Source organism: Neolamprologus brichardi, chromosome 13 (assembly GCF_056152115.1).
Source record: "Neolamprologus brichardi isolate AB-2024 chromosome 13, ASM5615211v1, whole genome shotgun sequence".
Classification (NCBI taxonomy): domain Eukaryota; kingdom Metazoa; phylum Chordata; class Actinopteri; order Cichliformes; family Cichlidae; genus Neolamprologus; species Neolamprologus brichardi.
In genome coordinates this window covers 18,662,312-18,686,892 of record NC_142116.1, presented here as the reverse complement: position 1 = coordinate 18,686,892, position 24,581 = coordinate 18,662,312, and the positions used below count along the sequence as shown (strand labels likewise).

At 41.4% G+C, this 24,581-nt stretch overlaps 2 protein-coding genes across 2 annotated transcripts; both read right to left on the bottom strand.

The window, feature by feature from the left end:
* Positions 1–602: 602 nt before the first annotated feature.
* Positions 603–13,844, bottom strand: tarbp1 (TAR (HIV-1) RNA binding protein 1). Its single transcript, XM_087850266.1, has 29 exons — positions 12,844–13,844; positions 12,637–12,734; positions 12,473–12,542; positions 12,141–12,289; positions 11,991–12,043; positions 11,783–11,880; positions 11,543–11,678; positions 11,358–11,454; positions 11,009–11,098; positions 10,775–10,922; positions 10,430–10,696; positions 9,888–9,985; positions 9,628–9,786; positions 9,321–9,544; positions 8,963–9,194; positions 8,652–8,840; positions 8,345–8,544; positions 8,193–8,264; positions 7,957–8,077; positions 7,333–7,443; positions 7,104–7,253; positions 6,920–7,006; positions 6,621–6,823; positions 6,450–6,531; positions 6,194–6,365; positions 5,913–6,098; positions 4,824–4,948; positions 3,391–3,527; positions 603–1,171 (listed from the first exon to the last, which is right to left on the bottom strand). Exons 1-29 carry the CDS (start codon positions 13,766–13,768, stop codon positions 991–993), a joined length of 4,860 nt encoding a protein of 1,619 aa, XP_087706392.1. The 5' UTR covers positions 13,769–13,844; the 3' UTR covers positions 603–990.
* A 190-nt stretch (positions 13,845–14,034) lies between these two features.
* Positions 14,035–23,655, bottom strand: zgc:172136 (FERM domain-containing protein 6). The gene is made up of 14 exons (XM_006800773.3): positions 23,517–23,655; positions 21,058–21,243; positions 20,816–20,906; positions 19,549–19,628; positions 19,325–19,401; positions 18,949–19,144; positions 18,700–18,855; positions 18,248–18,313; positions 17,720–17,788; positions 17,438–17,612; positions 16,681–16,965; positions 15,488–15,619; positions 15,320–15,390; positions 14,035–15,236 (listed from the first exon to the last, which is right to left on the bottom strand). Exons 2-14 carry the CDS (start codon positions 21,133–21,135, stop codon positions 14,946–14,948), a joined length of 1,767 nt encoding a protein of 588 aa, XP_006800836.2. The 5' UTR covers positions 21,136–21,243; positions 23,517–23,655; the 3' UTR covers positions 14,035–14,945.
* Positions 23,656–24,581: the final 926 nt, after the last annotated feature.

Here is a 24,581-nt window from a genome sequence, read left to right as displayed (position 1 = left end):
GTAAATTAACCTTTAACAAATCTTTAAAGCTCTACTGTGTCAATCAATGAATTGTTCTGGCACTGAAAGTGCTTTTTTTCACTTTATGGATATGAGAAGATCACAAAATCCTGTATCTTGTATCAAAAATTTTTTAGTAATTAAAATACCTTAATTGGCAATTAAGTATCAGTAGATGAGTCTGTACCTGTCACAGCGCCCAAACACATCAGCACCATGAGGATCTCCAGGACCAGCTGGGTCTGCTTGGACACCCTCAGCTCCGAGCCTTCAGTCCAGTTTGCACTCACAGTAGTTGCTACCTGCAGGAACAACCTGGGCTTCAACCAGGAGCCATCCAGATCGTCCATATCCCAGCCAAATAACTGCTATCCTCACATGATGAGTCAAGTTCAAGCCAGTCTCGACAGAAAAATACACAACTGTTATCGCATGTAAGCTACTCCATCTGCTCCTGCTCTGCCCGGAAGGTGAAGGTTTAAGGGGAGGGAGGGGGCGTGTGAGCACCTGCTGTACCTTATTTAACTCTTTCAGTGCTGAATTTGTTATAGAAAATCACAAATCATTAAATACAGGTCAACATAAAAAACAAGAGTCATGTTTATTTATACATTTAGAAAAATCCAAGCAGTATTTAAAGATTAAGTACATCTCATTGAATACTGTCATTATAATTCAGTCCCAATGCTCCATAGTCAGCCTCCAAAGGGGAAAATTTCCATTGATGCTTTGGCTCTTCTAACACAGACATTGTCTTCATTAATATGACAGCAAGCAGAGTGGAACATTTAGACATAATAGCCAGGGCTGATCTTTATTCATGACTCTCATTAAGGCCTGAGAGCAGCGGCGATGGCTCCTGACCACGCTGTCTCGACAGAAAGCCCTTGAGGTCATGATGTGAAGAAGCTTTACGCCTTCATTTAAAGTCTCCCCAGGAAATACTTTTCTCAGGAGATCAGCAAGGGAGGTCAGCATCAGGTGTCTTCATCAGCAGCGTTTCGAGTCGACCTCTGCCGAGCCAGAGCTGAGATGTTGTCGCGTGTATTCCCAGATTAACAGGGCAGCGCTCACGTGCACGTTGAGTGAGCGGATGATGCCTTGTTGAGGGATCTCCACGCACACGTCCAACATTTGTAGTAAGTTGGCAGGAATACCTTCACGTTCATTGCTAAAAGGAAGAAAAATAAAGAGGGGAAAAGAGTGAAGAATGTAACAAAGCATACATAAATATCTAACACTAAAATTAATTTCATTCAGATGAATCGTCTCTAATTCAATTCACATAAAAGCAGAGCACATAAATCTTTACTCAAATCCAGATTAACCTCTTGAGAAAGACCACTCAGTATATTTTCAGCAAGTGGAGCATTTGGGATATGCTACTATCTTATAACTAAATTACACCTCAGTTAGCGAACTTGCTGCGCATCCTTTCCACAAAAACTTCTGTGAAATCATCCTGTGCAGCATGCAACTAGTGAGTATACTATTCAGTTCAATTTTATTTATATAGCACCAAATTACAACAACAGTCACCTCAAGGTGCTTTATATTGTAAGTTAAAGACCCTAAAATAACAAGAAGAAAAACCCGACAATCAGTCAATGCCCTATGAGCTAGCACTCATAGAGAAGCGGAAGCGGGAAGGAAAAACTCCCTTTTTAAAGGAAGACACCTCTGGCAGAACCAGAGGTTCAGGCTACGTCCACACTAGCCCGTATAGATTTGAAAACGGCGTTTTTGTCTAAAAACGCTCCGCGTCCAGACTATCGTTTTCAGTCATTTTCACAGAGTTGTGCATCCACATTGAAATGGCCGAAAACGCTTACGTTCCAGTACTGCGAATGTGTGAAACGCAAGAAGATTTGGCCTGCCTCGTTTAGTCTGCCGTTTATTTACTTTCCAGCTCTTTAAAATGTCGCGGCAAAATGTTGAGGAAAAGCACCAAGTTTTTTTTAAATGGGCTAACAATGAGGTGGAGTTGTTGCTTGAGAATTAAACAATTTGAAGAAAAGCTATCTGAAGCATGTACAGACTGATATTAATCTTTAACAGGGCTGTCAAAATTGAGAGCAAACAAAACAACTGCTGTATAATGCCCTCCGATATCTTAGTTTAATTGGTCACATGACTGTTTTTGAAAAGGCTCCGGGTTCGCTGTTCACACTGCGACGCGAAAACGGCGTTTTCAAATCTATCCTCTTTGGAGAGCGTTTTCAAAACGCTGCGTTTTCCTTGACTGAAAACGCCGTCTCAGTGTGGACGGAAGGCCAAAACTAAAACGTATTAGTGTGGGCATGGCCTCAGGGAGGGACAGCTGTCTGTCATGACCATTTGGGGGTGAGGATAGAGCGACGGGACAAAGAACCAGAGATTAATAACAACAACTGATGATTAAATGTAAGGTAGTGTCTACTGCAGCTGATGCTTTTTTTTGAAACTTTCCTGTGGCTTTGTGACGCTACCCATATCATTTCATTTAAGAGCTCTTACCAGGATCAGCCTTCACTTTCTCAAGTCTTTACAATTATGAGTGAAAAAGCTCTTAATACAGACAGCTAATGAGTGCAAGTCCAATTCAAACTTTAATCACATGAGCTCCAGCAATACAGGCCAAGCAAAGCAAACACAAAGACTTAATGACTTTGACCCAGTCTCTACTGAGGGTGCTGCACAGTAAGAAAGCGTGATTTGATGAGCTACATTTATCTTCGCTGTGAAAGTGGGTGACATAATAGCAACCTGATGAGAAATTACAGCTTGGCCATGCTGCGCTGAGGAGAGCACAGCTGTGAAAGCACTCACATGGGTGCTTAAGCTAACAGCGCTGCTCACACCTCAGCGCCTAAAGGGTTCGGTGTGAACAAAACCAGACACCCACACAGAAGCCAGCACTATTACTCTCTCCCTCTCTGCCAGGGCAGCTGCACAGAATGAGGCTGGCTGCTAAAAAAATCTCGTCACGCAAGCTTCTAATGCCTCAGTTTGCTACAAACTGTAAAAACAAACACACGCACCGACTAGGAATAATTAAATTTTGGGCCAAAATTAAGACATTTCTCAATCATTGCACTGCTTGTGCTGTTCTGTATAATTCATGGCTTTTCCTCTGCTTCTCGGGGACAGCCAATTATATCTCAGCATGCCCAGACAGGTACACAATTGAGAGGAGATGTGCAAACCCCACAGGGACACACACTAAACTGGCGAGATAAAATGAAATGGCCTCGTCAGCGCTAACCGTTATCTATGTGACAGTCACAATGGCATGGGAACACTGAGGCCTGCGTATGTTTAGGCACAGCTGGTTGGGTTTAGGGGACTGAATGATGGAAAAACACCACACAGAGCCTTTTTGGACTGTGACAAAATTAAAAGCTGCCGTACCCTAAAAGCAACAGGGTCTTTTCAGGGAACTGGTACTCCTGGAGGCTGTGACTGTTGGCTGTTTGCTCCACTCCCACAATGCAGTAACCTTCACTCTTCTTCACCTGCAAGAATTCAGTGAGCTCCATCGGCTTCACCTAAAGGACAGAAACAGCGTAAGATTTTAGAGATTGTTTACACAAATATTCTTTTAAAACAACAATTCCAACAATCAAGGTGAGATAAACTGTCCTTGTATATTTATAAGGACAGTAAATTCAGCACCCTTCTGCTACAGACTTTCATGTTGTGATATCAACAGCAGATTTTTCTGCTCCTTACAGTGGATTAAAAGATGTTTCAGACCAATTTAGTTTTTCCTGAGGAAATGCACCAGTCGCCTGGAATTAAATTGAAAGCACTTTTACATTAATACCAGAGGTTAATTGGTCTGGAGGGCCAACTTGCATACAAATCTTAAAAAGACTTGAGCTCAGTTTAGAATGTGAGCTTCTATGACTTGAACATCATCCCAGCAGCAGGATCAATACTGCATCCTCTCTGAGAGGAGCTTTGTGCAATTTACAGAGCTGGCCCAGAAGATCTATTAGGAACTTACATCACTTTTTTGCACATATTCACAGGTTCTACAGTAAAGATCACAGGCAGTCGTGCTGAGAATGATCGAGCATTTTTCATTTTCAGCAAAAGTCCAAATATTGTTTCCTCCAGGGAATGATGTATCAAATTATCTGTGACAGTCTCCAGTTTTGCTGCATAATACAATCATATATTCTAATTCTAACATATATGGCAAGCACTAAAAAAACCCACCAAAACCCATCACAAGGCAAAAAAGAGCTTAATGATGACAAATGGTCTGCATGTATACACAGTGTTTTTACCTTAGAGTGTTCCCTGTGTTTTAGTCACACTTTGTGCTGGGTTGCCATCAAAAGCAACCTGGAGCTCAGTTTCTTCAGGATATTTCAAAAACATTTACCACTTTATCACCCGACTCACTGCTTCATCGCAGTCAGTCACATTTTATTACACTGAGCCCAGAAGTTACTACTCATTCTTTATTGTACTCCATATAAAAAACATTTTTACTTTTATTTAGTAGTGCTGTCAGAGTTTTGTGAACCACTGTTTAAATTAAATACATGTATTAAAAGGCCTCTATATTCAGAGTGTTATGGTACATCCATCATTAAAATTCCCAAACAGTACAGAAAGAATGAACCTTTAAATACAGAGCTACTGTAACTCTGAATAATGCACATCTACTGATCAACTGAATAAACAGCATTATTTCTACTGCTGTCTGGATATTCTGTGTGTGTGTGTGTGTCTGCGTGTGTGTGTGTGAGAGATCCTGACAATCTATTTTAACCTTAATCTAACCATGTGCACTTCTGATCGTCAAAATAAGTTTATTTTCTGCACATCACCTCTAACAAAGGAAGCCACAGCTCAGCTGAGACGCTCAGGGACTGGAAGTTTTTGTCATTCACGTGGCGGAGGCTATCCAGAACCAGAGCGCTGGCACCGAATATTTCACAAGTCCGGCAGAGACCTGCAGCGACAAAGACAGTGTGTTTGATTTGGGTGGGTTTTTTTACAAATAAAAATGCTCCATGACATCCAAAGCACAGGAGGTTAATAAAAAGACTGTTCCAGTTTTGAGTTTCCTAGAACACCACTGTGTGTACAAAGAGATGCAAATTGAGTCTGGGATTCAAAGTAAAACATTTACAGAAGGACCAGGCTAACAGTCTTTCTTGCATTACACAGTATCAATATTGGCTTAAAAAAATCTTTTTCCTCTATAAACAAATTCTCATTGTGTTCGTGCCTTATCACCTGAGACAACAGCACTTGAGTACACTTCCAGAGAACATATATTATGTGCTTGATGAAGGCAGGTGCAAAACCGTGTAAAACCAGATAAGATGGTTCAAATGGATGTGTTTCTCTGTTCTTCTATATCATTGTTACGAAACAGAAATACACTGACATTGTGTAAGGGGTTTGTGCAGGGGGAGGGGCTTCCACACAAGGTAAAACTGAGAGCAGAGATCCAGGGAAGTGCAGAGTAATTTCAAGTCATTCTGGAAAAGCAGCTCTCATAATCTAGCTAAAAGGAGTTTTCAGTTGTGGTTTCGAAACTCCTGATTGGCTTCATTTAGGACATAAGGGCAATATGAGTCAATTGTAGTCGTGCTACTCGTGACCTCAAGTTCTCAATCTGTGGAAACTGCAATAAAATTGTGGTGCTCTCAAAATAAACAATAAAAGTAATAAAAGTTGGTTAAATGATTTATTATTTAACAGCTCACTTTGTGTTTACTAGCAGCAACACGCACATGTTGTGTGTATGTATCTCTACAGCTGTCTACCTACTGTCTACATGTGAGGTGTTCAGGGGCCGTCTGTAAATTGCAGCTGCAGAAAACAACTCTGCTTACTCGCTCCCTAAACATAACCCGTACTAGTAACCAAAAATGTACAATAATACATTGATGCGTGGTGCTCCTGACCTCCCAGATTGGTGGGCTTGTCGATAAGCGAGGCCACAACCAGCAAGGCACCGTGCAGTTTTCCCAGTCTAGCAGCCCTCTGTGGTGGAACCAGCTGAAGTTCAGGCTCCTGCTCCTGGATGCCCAGTCTCCAGGGCGTGATCTTCTTTTGCACCTCAGCCCAGCGTTCCTCTTTATCCTGCTCACCTGGAAGACATAAAGCCATGACGGTCAGTAAGAGAAACCTTATCACTGACTGGGGCTTAAGAGTGTTACTACTACTGCTACTGCTGCTACTGTACTTCTGTCTTGCTGGATCCAGTCTCCAGGTTGAAGCTGGTTCAGATCAGGAGCAGGATTTCTCAAAGGCAAAGATGGACCTTCTGAGAAATATGAGAGTTTCTCAAATTTCCAGGGTGGTATCCACTCATCATCAGCCAACTCAGAAAGACTGGGAAATGTACAGAATATTGTCTAGGAAAGCAAAATAAGAAAGAAAACAAGCATGTTAGACTGTGTTACTATATTTTAGCAGGATTTGATTGCAAAATAGCGTACTTCAATACTGTAATCCCTGATTGGATGAAAGGCACCAAAGAAGAAGTGCTCCTGAATCCTCGTCCAGTTTTTGTTGGCATTTCTACATGTGAGACAGCAAATATGTACTAAAGCATATTAGCGTGATGTATAGAACAAAACCTGCCAACATTTGAACCGCTCTGCTCTCACCCAGTGCTCTGCATGGCTTCAGCCTGGTTCAGACAGGCCTTGATCACAGAGGAAAGCCCCCCTAAACCATCTGCCTCTTCCACATGGTTTTCCGCCAGGCTCCACACCCTTTTCAGAGCCAGTAAGGCATACAGGCGCACGCTGAAGTTATGGTTAAAACACGACTGCAGGATGACATCTAGTGCTTTTCGCAACTGCGCCGCCTTAAGAAACAAAAGAAAAAACACAATGTGAATACTCAGGAGTTGATAATAAAAACAAATACTGTCTGGGTGGGAAAAAATAATTAGAGATACTACCTTTTCTTCAAAATTAGGAAAGATGACACTGAAATGTACGAGAACAGATAAGAAAGTGCAGACGCTCGTCTTAGTCTTTTCGTGATCCTGCACAGAAACAAGCACCGGAAGTGGTTTATAATTTAATTTAGAATGAAAAACCATTCACTCCAGTTCTACAGAGTTTGAAAGAGCTGGAGCTCACCAGGCTGAAGCAGGACCAAAAGCTGTCAGTGTGTTGTGGATATCGGACAAGGATCAGAATCATCATCCATTCGATCAGGTACTTGACAGAAGCCTGGTTACTGCAAAATCCCGCTTCAAACACACGACCCCACAAAGTGGCAACAAACTCCTGCAAATGAAAGCGCAGTCACTCACAGAGGAGAGCAGTCGACCCTGGAAGATTTAAGGTGAGTGTGTGACTATCTTACCTCTCGGAGTTTGGGCAGCAACAGCAGCAGTGTTTGCCATACTCGGTTTTTAACACGATGTTGCAGGGAGTTGCTGTAGTAACGCACTTTTGACCTTGATATATCATTATCCTTAAGAAATGAAACAAAAATCATGGAAAAGGATGCAAAGTGGCTGTAACTGCTACTTCGCCATTTATTTAATGGTCCACAATCTATCGCAATTCCCAGGTTATTGCCCGTAAAACGACAAGTGTCACCTTGATCTTGAGCAGAATTTGGGTGAACATCTATGAGATGATCATTGTGTGTAACTTTGATAAAATTATGACCAAAACTGTGGGTTAATAATTCTTGTGAACTGTGAAAGGATGGACGGATAACAAATCCTCGCCGTGGAATAAGCTCTAAGGCTAATTCTGCATTCTGATTTTCTTTCTTCAATTTAATGCCTGTATATATTAATTTGCATATATTTGTGATCTCCAATCAGTCACAACTGATGGATAAAGAGTAAAAAAAACCTATCATCATACAACGATCCACTTTGGAAGTTTGATTGCTGGCAGTCATGTAGACCTGTCCCCACCACACCACAAAAAAAAACAAAACACACTGCTGTGAACCTGACAAGGCCAAACGCACCTTTTTCAACAGCTCCATTGCTACTTCCTCCATTAGTCTTTGATGCTGGAGATTAGAAGAATCCAGGTGGCACAGGAAAGCCAGAACACATGTGCGAGGCAACTGATCATCTCTGTTATCACTGGAAAATAAAAACAGTTGTTCAGCTGTGGAAACATCCACACAGCAAGAGAGACCTCTAGTGGCACTATTTTAAATCATATCAATAAGAAGAGAATTTTCACTGAATTGTTTACCTCGCTACTGCGACATTAGCTGCACACTTTTCACCAAGTTGCTCCACATATATTTGGACATCCTGGACGAGTCTTGGAAAGAGCATGATTAAATAGTTAAAACAGCTCTAAGAAGCTACTAAATAAATGTGAAAAATGCTGCTAAGCCTTACCGTTGATCTCTCCTGAACACTGGACCGTAAACACAAGCTTCTGTAATTATGCTGATGTGGTTGAAAATACTAGAAAACACTGTGTCGGCCTGGTCACCGCTGCCTCCACCTGCAGGCAGCCACATCTGACAGCAGTGTTGAAGCAGTACGCCAAAAACTCCACTCTTTGACTGAGACAACTCCATCAGATCACGGGCAATCTAAAAACAAACACCAACACAACAAATATTAATATTTAATTATTGAAAATACATTTTCAAAGTCCAAATTTCTGTCTCGCTTCATTTCCTGCTGTGAGGTGAATCACCTGTTTCAAAGTGGCCGCCAGGGTCGGAGACTGAGCTTGTGTCAGCTGAAGCAGTTTATGGTGGAAAGCTGTGGAGATGAAGCCTTTAAGTGCCGGCCAGAAGTCATTGGCATTAGTGCTCAGGCCTTGTACCAGCTCCCAGCTCAGACTCACAGCCTCCACACACAGGGCCTCTTCATCACGCACTAACTGGAATCAAATGTCACCACAACAGACGCACCATGAGGAAATCGCTTCATTGGCAGTTCATTTACAACAAATTATTCACATAAAAACTGGAAGAAAAATGACTGAAATGAAATGAGCCTCACTTGCGGCAGGACTGTCTCCATAAAGGTGAATACAGGGAGCACCAAGTCACTGGGCAGGAGAGCCAGGGCCTCCACACTGCAACTCAAAGCAGCCTTGAGAGTCTCAGCTGCTTCTACAGACTCAGGAATTCCAAAAGCCTTAATCAGGAAATTCAGACAAATCCACTGGTCTCGCATAAAGTTGGCAGAGAAGCGTCCCCAGTCCTGTAGCAGATCTTGAACTTCCAGATCACTACCAAAAGAAGAAACAGGCCCATCGCTCATTACGGCAGCCGAGAACTTATATTCATCTGAATTAAAGTCTTTAGTTAGTTACTTTAGTTAAAAATTTTTTTTTAAAAAAACAGCTTCCACTAACCAGTCTATTGTCTCTGGTTTCAGTAGACGTTGATTGACATTTCCTAGAGATGTCTGACTGTGTGAGGAAGGCAGCTTTGGGTTGTAGAAGTATTCATTCAGTGATTTCAGAGCAGAAACTGTCTCTGGTTGCTTGTCAATCACTTCATGCTCCATAACACCACACACCGTGGCCAGCGACGCCATAGTAACTGCTCTAGTTACCTGGTATGCTAAAGAGGGGACCTGGCAACAACAATCAGTGAAACAATCAAAATGGTGACTGAAATCCTGCCTAATGAGAGAGACATTAAAGTTTAGGTTGGTACCTGCTGGTCTGGTTCTCGCAGCACTGTGAGGCCGTACTTTATCAGTTTAGAGAAACCACTGTGAGGAATCTTGTTGTGGTATTGTGGCATAGAGCGACACATGACAACCAGCTGCCTCAGGACATAAAGATAGAGCTCTGCTCGCTCGATATCAAACACCTGTTAAAAAAAACAGACAACATACGTGCACACGTCAGAGTTGGCCACCAGGGGCATCTGTGTAATTGGACTGAGACTGGCCTGCTTGACTTGCTAAATACCTCCTTCAATTCTCCACACAGCCGCCTAAAGATGAACTCCTGGATGGAATCAAGAAGCCTTAAAATCACCATCTCAACAGATACCATCACACTGTCCCCTGTGAAACAGAGAGAGAGGTGGAATGTAATGAATATGACAGCGACGGTTCTGGACAAAATACTCAAAAAAAAAAGGGATAAAATCAAACTATAAATCAATATAAATGTCCAGTGTTTCCTAATAAAGAGGTAGCAGAGGTACTGGGAAAAACAGCTTAATAATCAAAGGCAGTGATATCAAACTCATTTCCCATTGCACGCCACATACAGCCCACTTTAATCGGATATCATAAATGTCACCAATAGATGAAAGAAAAAGATTAAATATGCAGATCTCTCACCATCAAATAAATGGATGTAAAAGTGACATTTACAAGGATGTATGTTATACAATATAACACCAAATAATAATTTGGGAGGACAGGTTTAATGATTTGTTCAGTGAATAAAAAAAAAATCAGATGGAACAGCTCGGACAATAATTCAGCGCTATCCTTACAAACCTTGCTCTGCTCCGTCCCGTTGACTCCTTGGGATTTCTCCGAGCTGGAACAGTCTGAGCACCAGCTGCAGGCTCTTGTCACTCTTACGCAAAGGCAAGTAGATATTGGTGCTGACTCTGCTCAGGGTCTCCAGCAGTGGTGATAAAAGCGACTCCAGGGTGTTGCTGATCTCTGCCCCAGATTGACCCCTCTCCATGTCCACACACAGCAGAATAGCTCTTGCCAACTTATCGGCCTCTCTGGAGTCAGGTAACCTCTCGGTCTGACCTGGGGAGAAGATAAAAAGCCTTAAAATATACACACACCAAACCAGCAGATACAGCGACTGTATCACTTCAGACTCACCTGTGCTAGCTGGGACTCGAAGATAGGAGACTATTTCGCCTTGAACATAAGCTCTTACGGTTTCCTTACTCGTTGAAGCACCAGTGCAATCTTCATCTGTAATCCTGGGCTTGAAACTGCCTTCATTTTCCAACAGCCATGCACACAGCTGCAGTGATGCCCCAACATGTAGGATAACGATTAGGTAATCACAGTTTGCAATCTGAATCATGTTCTATTGTTGATACAGCGTACCTGCTTCCAAAGCTGCGTCCCTCTACACAGCGACTCGTCTGCACGGAAATGCGTCAGGAAGCTAAAAACATCATCGAGGGTAACTTCACTCTGACAAAAAAAAAAAAAAAAGCACAAAAGCTCAGCTATTGCACTGAATAACTTAAGCTATAGTCTTACAGAAAATCTAGTAGATGAGATCGATAAAAAGAGTCAATTAAAGTAAACACATCCATGTGATGCTGTCATGGCAATATAGACCAAAATATCAGATTTTTTGGTCGTAGAAGGCACAAAAGCTTGATCAACTCAGTACTTGGAAAATGTACTTAATAAAGAGTCCAGTATTTTGCGTCGTCTTCTGTCTTACCACAACTGTGAGAGAGAGGGCACTGTTAAGCAGGAAGCACTGGGCAGCTCCTCTTAAGAGGACTTGATGAGTGATCATGGTGTAGCGCAGGACATCCCTGTACAGACAAAAGACACACAATGACCACTTTATTAAGTGTCACCAGCTTCAACAGAGTATGTCTAAGTGTAACCACTGTAAGTTACCTCAGAGCAGTGAGCCCGCTGGTGCCCAGCAGTGGACTTGGGGGAAGTTTGGACAGGGCCTGACAGAGGAAGAGGAGGGGAACTGCACACCAGTGTTTAGAGCCCAGCTGCTGAATCAGCTGAAGCAAGACACAACCTACAATGTGAACACAGTAGTCAGAGGTGGATTTAGCAATTTAACCATGAGCTGTGAGAGGAATTTGCTCATAAGTGTTCGCTGTGGCTTCTGTGACCCTTTACCTCTATGCTCTGTTGGCAGGCTACTGAAGAAGGTAGCCAGAAAGACTTCGAGTTTAACCCCCAGTTCGGGACAGTCTCCCACACTCTGACCAACTGACCTATATGTGGAAAGAAGCTGGGTTAATTAAGGCTAGTGCAAAGCAGTACTTAACATAATAATCCCTGCATTACTATTATTTCCTATTGTTAATGAATGTTAAATTCTCACCTGTGGAAGAGGGACGTTTCCGAGAGAACATCCATAAAGGGGCCAACGATGAACTTAAGAGCAAAGCAACAGAAGAGGAAACTTTAATGCACGCTTTTAACTTTGTACTGAATGAAAACAATCAAGGGCCAAGGAACAAATTAAGTCTACCTGAGAAAAGGCCAAAGCAAAAGTCGGCTGCTGAAGAACCCGGAGCTCGAGCAGATGACACACTCCTTCTCGCATTAAGGATTTATTCTCACTGTGGAACATGCGCTGGTACACACACAGCAGCCAGGAGGGGTGGAAGAGTCCTTGACCTGAAACATTAGAAACAAACTACCACTCTGAGATCTTTCACACTTACTTTACAGTTAATTTACTTTTCAAAGAATTTAAGGGATTTTCTACTTGACTTATGTACTTCTGAAAGAAGATATAACCAGTTCAGCCCATTTCATTCACAGAGGCCTAATAAGCTGGAAGTAATGTTTTTTCCTTGCCTCGATCATCATTCGCTGTTGTTTGGATCAGTGTGTCTATCCTGTTTAAAACTGGCCGGACCACGTGAATCTGCAGAGGAAGAAGAGAGGAGGAACAGTAAAACAGATGTATCGAGATGCCCTCCTTGGAAAAAGCAGTCAAACACTGGGGCAGGATATCCTACTTGGTTTTCCTCCAGAGTCTCCATCACCAGTACGTAATCCTCCCAGAACTCTCTGAGCAGCTTGCTCTTGCTGAAAGCCCATTTAAACAAGTTCTCATCTGCAACAGGTTAGGGAAAAAAAGTTGTCTGACAAGCCATAAAATAACAGTAAACCTAAAACTGGCCTAATGTCTGCTTTCAGTGTGTGTGTGTGTGTTTTTTTTATACCTTCCCTTGTTGCAGAAAGAGGACAGTCTAATCCATCCTCTTCAGACAGGGCTGCACACCTTTTCAGCAGGAACAGTGCTCTCTTTCGTGACACGCTGTCTCTGTGGATCAGTCCATCCTGAACCATCCTCCAGAACTGAAGGGACAGACGAGGGTCGGGGTCAGAGCAGCAGGAAGAGGGGAGGTGGTGGTGAGGTTTAAGGAGGTGGTCTGACAGGGCTGTCAAACACAGCAGAGTGCGCTCTGTAACTGCAGGAGTGCGGTCGGTGGAGTGCCAGCTGCATAGATCATCCAGGATGAGCTTGAGGATGCTTATTAACCGCTCACTGCTGAGGCAGTTCAGCAGACTTAAGATGACCCTGACTGGCTTGGAGACCAGTGCATCAGGGAGTGTCCTGATGGAGGAGAGACTAGAAGACACGGTGGTGTGTGTGAGCTGTTCATCTGCTGCCAGAAACGGCAGAAGAGCAGCTACCACTTCACTCGCAACCTCCACACTGAGTCTTCCCGGAGAGGTCAGCTCTTCCTCTGACAGATGGAGTGAGGGCAGGATGGACTGACAGACTCGCCTGCACACAGCCTCGTTACAGAGAGGTACACTCACACTCAGTAGTCTGCACGCAGCTGCTGTGCTCTCCCTGCACCGCACACCTTCACCTGCTTCAGCCGAAATTCTGGAGAGGAAAGGCAGACACTTGGTCCAAAGGACCGACTCAACTTTATCTAAAACACAGCGTCTCTTTGCATCTGGAAACGAGGTCAAATCCGGCTCGGTCAAAAGCGGTCCGAGTCCCTCAATGAAAGCTGTCAGCGCCTCCACCCGCTCCGTGTCTGGCCACGACTGACTCGGCCAGGAAAGAGACTCAAAAAGAAGGTCGTAGTCAGGCGAGCTGGATAACACTGCGTTAATTAAAGCGGAATACATTGCGAGCGTCTGTTAAATTGCTAGGTATGAGCATGGCAAGCGAGCTGCTACCGGCAGCACGTTTAGGTAAAACAGAACGTAAACTTCCGCAAACGTAATTCCCCAACTCTCGCGAGAAATGTGAGGCAGAAAAGAATAACGCTGAAAAAAAATGCAAACTGCTCAAATTTAAATAGAAAATTAATAGTATATCGGTGGCACAGTACAAAAACGACGTTTTGGTTTATTTTAAGAGCGTAAAGAATTTATTTTCACCATTATAAAAAAAAAAAATAAAAAAAAAAATAGTGCTTTCAAAAATATGACATTGACTTTATACTTGTTCAGTTTACTGGCATTTAGTCAAAGTTTGTGTTTAATGACTGGGAACCTCATACAGGTTAAATACAACAGTTCATTTGAACACTAATAAAAAGGAAAAAAAGAAAAGAGAAACAAATGCTCTTTGTTCGTGGGTTACATAATACAAAAATACTGTAGCTTCATTATACATTTATTGACAACAGTGTTTCACAAATAAAATTTTTCTATAGTAATCATCACAACAGAAGGCAAACAGATTTGGAAAGCTTTGGCTGAATACACTGAGCTGTAAAGAAGTTCAATTTTCCACATCAGTAGTTACAAAGCTGTAAAAGACGTGGGAGTGCACACTATACAAAAGTGTGTGTTAAAGTAATAAAAAAAATGAAGATAAAACAAATCAACAGAGCTCAAACATGGCTATAGATAAAATGAGTAAATTTACATACAGAGAGGAATGCAAATCATGTCGTATGGCTGTCTGATGCATAAAACAACTGCATGGCGGTAAAATTTCACCATCAAAATTTTATGCCCCTGATATAAACTGATTCTGCCACTTCAGGAAATGTTTAAAAAGTGTGAAATTTACAAAAGACAAACTTGATTAGGCATTTTTCAGTATAGAAAAGCTGAAATGTAATAAAATAGTGCAAGTAATATATACAAAATATACAACATTAATAAATATGAACTGCTTACTACATGAAATGGTGCTGAAGTAATCCACAGCTTTTAAAAGAAGGATAATGTGTCTGCTGTTTGAAGTATACACATCCATCTTTACAGAAAAAACACATGCTGGCAACCTGTGAATTAAGTTGCACTGTACAAAAAGAAGGAGGACAGGTATACTTGTCAGCACTTGATATGTTCAAAATATGTATTCCATGAACTGTTCATCGCCCAACATGTCCAGGGAGAGGCAGTTGGTGGACCTGCGGCCATAGAAGGTAGGATTAGGCTGGCAGTGCAAGAAGGGGTAATAGCTGTGATCAACCGTGGTCTTTGTGTTTGCTGAGGCATCTGGTAGTCCAAAGGTGTAGCTGTGAGAAGAATCAAGTGGCACTGCCATCCCCAGGGGCGCAGGAGGAGGGACGAGGCGGACATCATCTAGGCTGTGACTGTGCCGATCCACACAAACTTGCGCTTTTGATTTCAGAACCTGAAAGAAAGTTAAGAACAAAAAGTAAGCCAATGCATGAAAGAGGCCAAGGCAACCAACCAAGGAAAGAAAATATGACCTACCTCTTTTAACATATCCTTGTTATACGATTTCCCAGCATCTTTATCACTGTGTAGAGCACAGCCTGTGTTTTCTGTGAAACACACAGCATATGATTTAAAAACCTAGCAAACAGCATGTGAGCGGAAACAAACAAACCCAAATGTTTGCAGGGTTTAAAATATTTATACCTGGTGAATGATTCTTTGAACAGAGTTCTCCACAATCCACCGAAACTCCTTCCAGAAGATCAGCCAGCTGGAACATCTCATCAGGATCATCCACAAGAACCTCGTCTGGACTTTGGACCCTGGTCTTGATCTCTGGACAAAAAAAGAAAATGAGTGGGGGAAAAAAAAAATTAAAAACGTTTTAGAAATTTCATAAAGGGGTGCCCATATAACTCACTGGAATATTGCCTGGGTTTGAATCTGACCCAGGTCTTTCAATGTGCATCATCTCCCCATTGTCTCTGCCAGCTTTCCTGTACTCTCAACTGTCCTGTCCTCATAAAGGCCAAAAAGTACAATGCTTAATTTTATTAGTCCACCACCAAATGAAAGGTTTATACCACAGTTACCCTAAATTAACATTAATGTTTATTACCAAAATAAGTTCTCATCTTTCTGTAATGGTTAATCCACCAATGTGCACAAGCTCTTTAACTGAAATGACATTTTTAATGCTAAAATATTTCATTATCTTTATCCATGAATTTTCAAATTTAATCCCCCCAAAGCAGGAAAAACAAAACAAGACAGTAAAGTACAATATAATTTTTTTCATTCAGATGGTAATGGAATGCTAATATGTTTACTTGCATTACTGAAAAGGAAAATATTTTTTGTTTAATGTGTTGCCCAGACTTAAAGGAAATTTCATAAAAAAATTAAAAAAAAGAAGAAAAAAAAAAAAACCCCGGAAGAAGCAAAGACCCAATATTAGATAGGACATTGTAATGCTTATTAAAACACAAATAAAGCACAAGTTTTGAAATGACAACACCATATTGTTTACTGAGCAATATGTTTTGCATAGCCAACAGCCTAAGAATGTGCTGTTCAGTTATGACAGTACTAGTAGCCACATTTCTCTTTGCACCATTGAAAGGCCTGACCAGATGGAAAAGAGACAGCAATGATGCAAAACACATGCTTAGCCAGTTTTATGTATGCAAAGTCAACATTCAAATTTCACATTCTGTAGTCCTATGATCCCACTACCAGCATGCATCTTTGAATGAAACACTGAGAATTGCACCATACTTAAGAGTAACAATGCTGCTAGATCAGGCTAGCAGACTGGAAGCATTAGTTTAATTCAGAAATATCTGCAGAAGGATGAACAGATCCTGTGTAAAGGTTTTATTTAAGAATGGTCTCACCTTCCTCTTGCCACCCTTCATCTTCTATTCGTGCTTTGCTGCTTGTGTCAAATCCTGAGGTACAGGAGCTGCCTCGGCTGGCTGCTGAGCTGAAACACTTCTCAGCTTGCTGATGACCTTCGTCCCCCATGGAGACCATCTCTGCGCAGATGCTGTGTTGGCGAGTGTCCACCTCAATTCCAGAGCTGCTAGTAGAGTGTCGGGAGAGACCGGGACTGCCTTCACTGCCTTGAGGATCCAAATCCAGATCATCACTGATGTAGGACTCTCTATAATGCTGCTTCTCTAAAAATGAAAAAATAAACATGTTTCAGTGGGGTTTTTAAAAAAAACAAACAAACAAACAAACAAAAAAAATCTAAGAAAGAACTAGCATCCATCTTGTTTTCAGAAATTGATATAAAGTACTAAAAACCTAAGTACTAATTATTACTATTCTATTTATTATATTACTAGTAGTAATAGAAGCCAATAGTGACTTTATAGAAGGTTTTTGTCAGTACACACCAAACTTCAGCTATAAAATCAGAAATATAGTTATATCTAAAATACTTAAGACCCATTTAAGGCATCACAAAAGTGCAAAAATGTTTTCTAGTGGAATTGTTACAAATGTGATTACAGAACAGTTTTGTTCTTGGAACAAAGTTTAAATTTACTAACTAACCTCCAGAAGCTACTGTGACTACAAGGAGCCACCAGCCAAACTGTGCTCTGTTACTTTTCTTATCCTTTGACATACTTTCCCCTCTCCTACCTTTGCTCTCCTCCAGCTGGTGTAGGTGTTTGAGGACAGGTTGAAGGCTGAGGTAGAGCTGATGGCTGTTGCTCAGGTGCAAGAGAAGGTGGCGAGAGCGGAAAGATGAACCAGTGTAGTAAACCAGCTTCCTGGCGGATGGCAAGCCATCTGGCTGGATCTCGAATTTCTTACCCTGAATGATATTAACACATTATACACAGTGTAAAAAGCTAGGGCCCATTAAATAATTACCAGAATTCTACTTCTTCTTAACAGAGAAAATGAGCTGTGTGTGCTTACCAGGAAGGTAAGACGTCCTACATTTGACCAGGGAAAGTCATATATTAGCTCAAGTATGTTGTTCACCTCCTGAGAATACATAAACACACATACACACTTCATTTACACAAAAAAAAAAAAAACCCCCAAAAAAAACCCCCAAAAGATTTGTGATTGTATAATCTACTTTGATGCTTTTAAAATTACAGATCAATAATCAACTGTCTTTTGGAGCCATCTGGACTCAAAAGAGGCCAAAGGCTTCTCGAGGTATGCCACGGTCTGTTGGCTTTGAAATCAGCCAGGCCTGGAGTGCTAATCCCCCCCCCCAGATGGCCCCTGACAGACAGATCAAAGAACTGACAGTCATGGCAGGCAGCTCCTATCTCCTGATGGACTGCTGGTGGTGGCAACCCCCCCCACATTCCTCACACATCTAGTCAGAGGTTTTATAAGACTACAGATACAAAAGAGCGAATCCCTGAGCAAATTAAAATGACTTTTCGCTTACATACTGTGCACTAATAATACGCTCACACGTGCACGCACCTGATAAACTTGCATTCCTCGCAGGGTCAGACCAAGCAATGCTGTTCCCCTCTCCTCCCTCTTATCCTGAAAAAACAAATGATGAGCTGTCAGAGAGGTGTCCCAGATAACACAGCTATTTCACTGTTACGCCCTGCTCATAGTTGGCTAGAAAATTTGAGTTGTTATTAGCAACAAATTGGAAGCAATAGCAGATTACGTAATAGATGGGCCAGGATTCAAAGTTTCACTCAGTGGATGAGTGCTTTATAAATAGGGAGGACAGGAACTGGTATAGAAGAATGGTTATATAAGTGCACTATAGCTGTTTGTCCAGAAATCAAATGAAGCGAAACAGAATGTGCTGGTGTTGCATTTGTTGGGGTATTTGGGTCAGAGGGAAGAAATATATGTGGAATAGATTCAAAATGAGCTTTGCATATGAAAGTGAGATGATTAGATTGACTCATAACCTTTTGCAATCTGTAAAACGTGACAGGTACATCCTCCAATTGGCATGCCTCTTTGATGAAGTGGAGCATTGCATCACGAGTAGACATGCCCCACAGCTCCTGGTGTACCTTTGGCCCATGGCAGTGGAGATATTTCACTCCACGTTTAGCTATAATCTGAAAAAAGGGAGAAAAGAAAGAAACACTGGCTTCAGAGAGATGAAAAGGCAAAAACATTTCCTCATATTTCTGCTATGTGGTGATACCTACCCATGGGGGAAAGTACTCCTTGGGTTCAAAATAACGGGAAAGCTTTACGCCTTCCTCCAGCACTGGGTGGTCGCCAAGGTCAGCCTGCAGGGCGTAACCCGCCAGCTGGAAGTAGACTTCCTCCTGCTGACGACATTCAGAGCGTAGCACTCGCTCCCGCAAGTCAGAGTAGTAAAGATGCCGTGCCTTTCGCTCACTGGAGGAAAAGAACAAAGAAAAAAACAAAAAACAAAAACAAAAAACCACACACCCAAAAACGAAAGGGAAAGGCAAAGTTGAGAGAAAGTAGGACAATGTTTAATGGGGAGAAATAAAGCAAAACAGAAGCATCCAAGAATTAAAAAGATGCGTGTAGAATGTAAACAGGAAGACTTACCAAAAAAGTCTGCCATTCTCTATGTAGTACTGCACTTTAAGGCAGAGAATCAGAGGCAATGATCTCTTCTGCAATCCCTGTAAAAAGAAATATGTTACAGTAGAGTTGTGTTTTGCTGACTGCACTTCAAATAAAAAGCTGTACCATACAGGCTATTAAACGCCCAATTAAATGATGTGTAGAGAGTGCTTTAGAGAGTGGATCAATGCCATAAACTACAATACCTTTCCTAAATCTTGGTTCCATTCCTTAGAAAAGTACTTATTGAGCTTCTCCTCCAGGTCTAAAAATATGTGCTCATTGTCTGGTATGGAAAAAAAAGACAATCGGGAAACAAGGAGACAGTTAGTAACCAAACAAAACAGTAATGTAGCCAGGCGTAAAATTTACTCAACAATGGGATTCATTAGGGTATGAGGAAAAGGCTTTTGTTCTTCTACTTTTCAATGGGGCTACACGAAAAAACAATGTCAACATTAATGTATCCATTTTCCAACTCCAGCATCAGCAAAGCAGCACAGACCAACCACTGCTGGTAAGAGCTGTGGGATTCTTTTAAGATTGTGCAGACACTTGAAGAGACAGGTAGATGCATTCAACAAACAGATTATATCTATATACACTGCTTTGGGTCTAACCTGCAAGCTCCCTGAATATAAGGCTGTGTTAAAGCTGTTTTAATCACCAATTCATCATTGGGCCAAAAACCTGTTGCAACCCTTTTCCAAGCACAAAGATGTCGTATCAATCTCCGCGTGGTTCTATGAGTCATACCACAGGCATTTTCAATTTGACCCAACTTATCTCTTCAGTTCACCCTTGTGTAGCCAAATCATGCCATTTCACAATTTTTTCCTTAAACCACTCATCTCATTCCCACTCTGACTCACTCTCTCTCTTTTTTACCCTTTGTTTAGGCCTTTGAGTAAGAATTGAGTAATAGTCTCCCCCTACCTTTTATTCCTCCTACCCTCCTCTTCCCATCATCAATCCATCCCTCCACAGTGAAGCAGAGGAATGCAATTGTGCATTCCAGGCTTAATGAAGTTAATATTGCAGGAATCCAGGACTAAGTGATCGCTGACCCAACACCACAAAAACAAAAGGCTGCTTGTTCAAGTGGTGAGCCACACAAGATTACCAAAGTATTTCCATCTATTTGTACAACAGAAACGCTGGAAAACAGAAAGTTTAGAACTTTGTTTAGCAGCTAAAGTGGATTACACCATTCAATTATGCAGACTTTGAGGGCAAAATTATTATTATTATTTTTAAATTTCAGTGAAATGGCTTCCTGGTAGAAGCGTTTCCCCAACATTACGTAAAGAAGCAAAAAGAGTAACACTGAAGTAAAACATTATTGTAACCTAAACATGACCCTCTTTAAAACCCTATATAAATACCTGCATCTTCTATAACTACTGTGTGATCTAGTGTGAAGAGTCCTGTCAGGTTCGCAGGCTTAAGGGGTCCAATGGGGATTTAATTTACCTTTAACTACTGTCAGGCCAAAAAAGTGAAGCTCTTTGATTCCAAGAAGCTCTGCCACACGATTCAGAACATCCTGGCCTGTGGACTTCAGCTAGAGTAGAGCAAAGAAAAAGAAAGTCTGCAAGTTTCACAAAATACAAATCTTTATCTAACCGGGGCCATCTGTAAAGTCCTCTTACTGAGCAGATTCTCTTAAGAGCACATAAAAAAAAAAAATTAAAAAAAAGATATTAAACACTCACCCCGACAGTGATGTCCAGCTGTTCTTTGTTGGGGAGCAGAACACAAATAGTTCTCTCCTGCTTTAGTGATGTGGACATGATCTCTTGTGCAAGTTCGTGATATATGCTCTGTCTTTAACACTCAAGTCTTTGGGTATCTTTACTCTTCACTTTTATCTCTTCCAGGACAGTTCATCCATATTGCATCTAAAAAAAAAGATAGATGACAAAAGAGTAAGAAGAGTAAAGAAAAATATGAGTAGAAATGTAGTAAAGTATTGGCATGAGTGTCTCATGACGTTTGAGAGAGAGACACAGAGAGAGAGAGAGAGAGAGAGACAGGGAGACAGAGAGAGAGAGAGAACATGAGTTACATTGTCTTAAAAATCATCTTCATGGAAATGTTCCACAAACGTGACAATCGTGTATGACTGAACTTGCTGATCCACTCATTTTTCGATGATCTCATAGTAACAGCTCATTCTAATTACCAGTCATTAACTGAAAGCAATCAGATAATCCTCTTGCATTTGTTCCATTCCAGCAAAACGTGCTAAAAATGAATTAGAATATTGCTCATTGTGCCTTATCAAACGCTACAAATAGTCACAGTGTAGGGCACTGGACTATCAACCTGAAACATGCCCCTCTACGCTGACCCTAAGCCCCAACTGGTACGAGGCTCATCTGATTAACGTCTAAGAATCAATTAATCAGGTTAATTACTGCCGTACGCCCACTCAGATTCCCTTAAATCCTCTGAGCGATAACCAGTTTAACAGGAAAAAAAAAAAAAAGTAGATATATGCACCACTGAAGGAGGAAGAGGGGGGGGGGGGGGGGGGGGATCTTGTGCAAATTATCTTCAGAAAAAATGGTTTCTTATGTCATACTTCTGTCTTTTACACCCTTCACCCTCCTTTTTTGAGGTGTGGAAGATTTTACATTCAAAAGCACTTGATGCAATGGTGTTTATCTTTGTTAAATGACGAGAGAGAGAGACAAACAAAACAATTTATGAAAAAAAAAAAAGGTGTTGTCAGTGTACAAAACAAGTTGTGGGAACTCTTGGCTTAAAACATTTGTTGTACCAAATATGATTTATGGGCATGTTCAAACACAGCCCCACTGACACCTGGGTGTCAGCGCAACAGACAAAATAAACCTGAAATACCAGTAGCTTCAACATCTGACTTACTATTGACAAAGTCAAATGAAATTGTACGTTTACACTGAAAAGTGGAAAACAAGTACAAAAACCTCACAGACACATGTACATTATCATGCATGTAAACATGTGTTACTTTAAAAAAAATATTATGCCTTTTGGGAGTCTTGGCTTGAAGTTAATTCACAGTAAATACACCAAATCTGATCAGCCAAATGAGCTATACCACTGCAAGCAGTACAATGCTGCTGCCATTTATGTAACAGACTATAAGTGAAACAGATGCAAGATAATTAAGCAGCCTTAAGGAATAGGAAAACACAGTTCAACATTACAGCTTGCTTTTTTGTTTAAGACAATGGAAGCAGAGGCTGCAGATCATTGCTTCACGTATGAATTTATAAGAGACATGTGACGCAATAACAGAAATTACGCTAATCTGAATGTTCTTGCCGTTTATTTGAGCACTGGCTCCGTTTTATAGTGTATTTTCAACAGCACATACACATAAATCATTTGGAGCCTTCATATTTTATGAACATATGGTTGAAATAAGAAACAGGTGAGCAACTACCAAAATCAAGTTAAACCATACAAATGTGACCCATTTTATCTACATAACCTAGACTGCATCCTGTCAACAAAACACATTTACCATCAACCCCAAACGGTGCCACTTGAAGTCTTCAGACATCCCCCAAGTTGCTGACCAATGTGGAACCTGGCATCCCATGTGAGCAACCATCTGTATGCTTTAATTCCCCTCCAAGATTGTTATAATCCCTGCGTATACTGCTGGCTGGTGGAAAAACAACATCTCCTGTGCAGTAAGCAAGCTTTCTGAAGGAGCAGGGATACTCACTGCCCGCTAAAACCACAACGCAGGGGGGTGGGGACCCCCTTTACACGCATCCCACCCTATGAGTAGCAGTTTGCTGGGACTAGTATATATTTCTTATGACTGAAAAAGTTCTCTTTTCCCCATAAAAAGCATAACAAAGTTCACCAACAGCTCGCTGATAATGGCATTAAAAGTTGCATTAGAAGGGTCCTCAACGCTCTCCAGGCAACTTAAAGTAGCTAGCAGTCGTTTAAATATAAACCTTGAGATGATTACACATATTTATGAGTTAGCTACAAATCAGTACAAGGCAAAAGTAGCTGACAACAAACAATTTATACCATTTACGTCTATTTTTCCCTCAGAAAAAACGTGCTTTCGGCCCGATAGAGTTTTAACGCGCAACAAGTGCATCACTAATAAGTCTGGCTTTTCTTTTAGATACTTAGGTAAAAGCGCTAAATTACTTACAATCACAGTATAAGAGATGATAGAGTTCAACTTTCAGTCGCACGGCTTCTCAAAACACATTTCTTCTGTAACCCACTTAAAGACATGACCGACGCAAGAAGCCCAAACTGCCGTTCACCTCCCTACCCATTGCGTGTTGTAGCTTCTTGAGGGCTTTGCTCAACCATCCCAAGCCTGGAACGTTTGAGCCAAACCATTTTGGATAGTTGTGGGGGTGCACTGCTGTACTCGAAATGTTTGTAAAACTTTCACTTCATATTTGATGAATATGGGAAATCATGTCACGTTTATATTTTCTAGATAAACAAGTCTCTATACCCATATGAACCTATAACATTCCTACAGCGGGTTGCAGTTGGATACTGTTGACTAGACGGGGCAGACTCCCCCCATTTTATGTTAGCGTAGTAAGACGTGCTAATTAGAGGTCCCAAGCACCGTCTTTGAAAACAGGAGCTGCACGACCTGTATATAAAACTTTGTGCATGCCTAGGTGTTAAAGCGGTTCAAATACCTTTCGTTTCCGACGTGTACTTCCACTGTTTCCTGCGAAATTAATATGTTGTGCATTAGGTGCGCCCAGAAATCACGTGACGTGAATGTGCATCATCCCGGTTAGTGAGCCGCGTTGAGTGTATCCAGGGTTTTTAAATGGGGCCCTATTTAATCAGACTGAATAGCTGATTTTACGGTTCAGGGAACTGCGGACTGAAATGACATTTTGTTTAAATGATTAGAATCTACTCAACACCACTTATAACGGGTATGATACATTTTGTCCGAGACTTTCATTTTTGTAGAATAAAACTACTCTAGGAATAACAACTTACTTACACAATTGAACTCCATTAGCAAAAATTCACAACACGCCTAAACCTTCTGGGATAGTTCAAAAACCCTACTCTCACGTCTTAAGAACAGGAGGCATTAATATTGTCACTTGTAAGTTTCAGAACAAGGCACACAACCTGTGGATCAAAACACTACACAAGAACCTCTATTGACACGTCAAACTGTGATGACACCGCCATCTGCAGGCTAATTGCTGGCACTGCATTGAATACG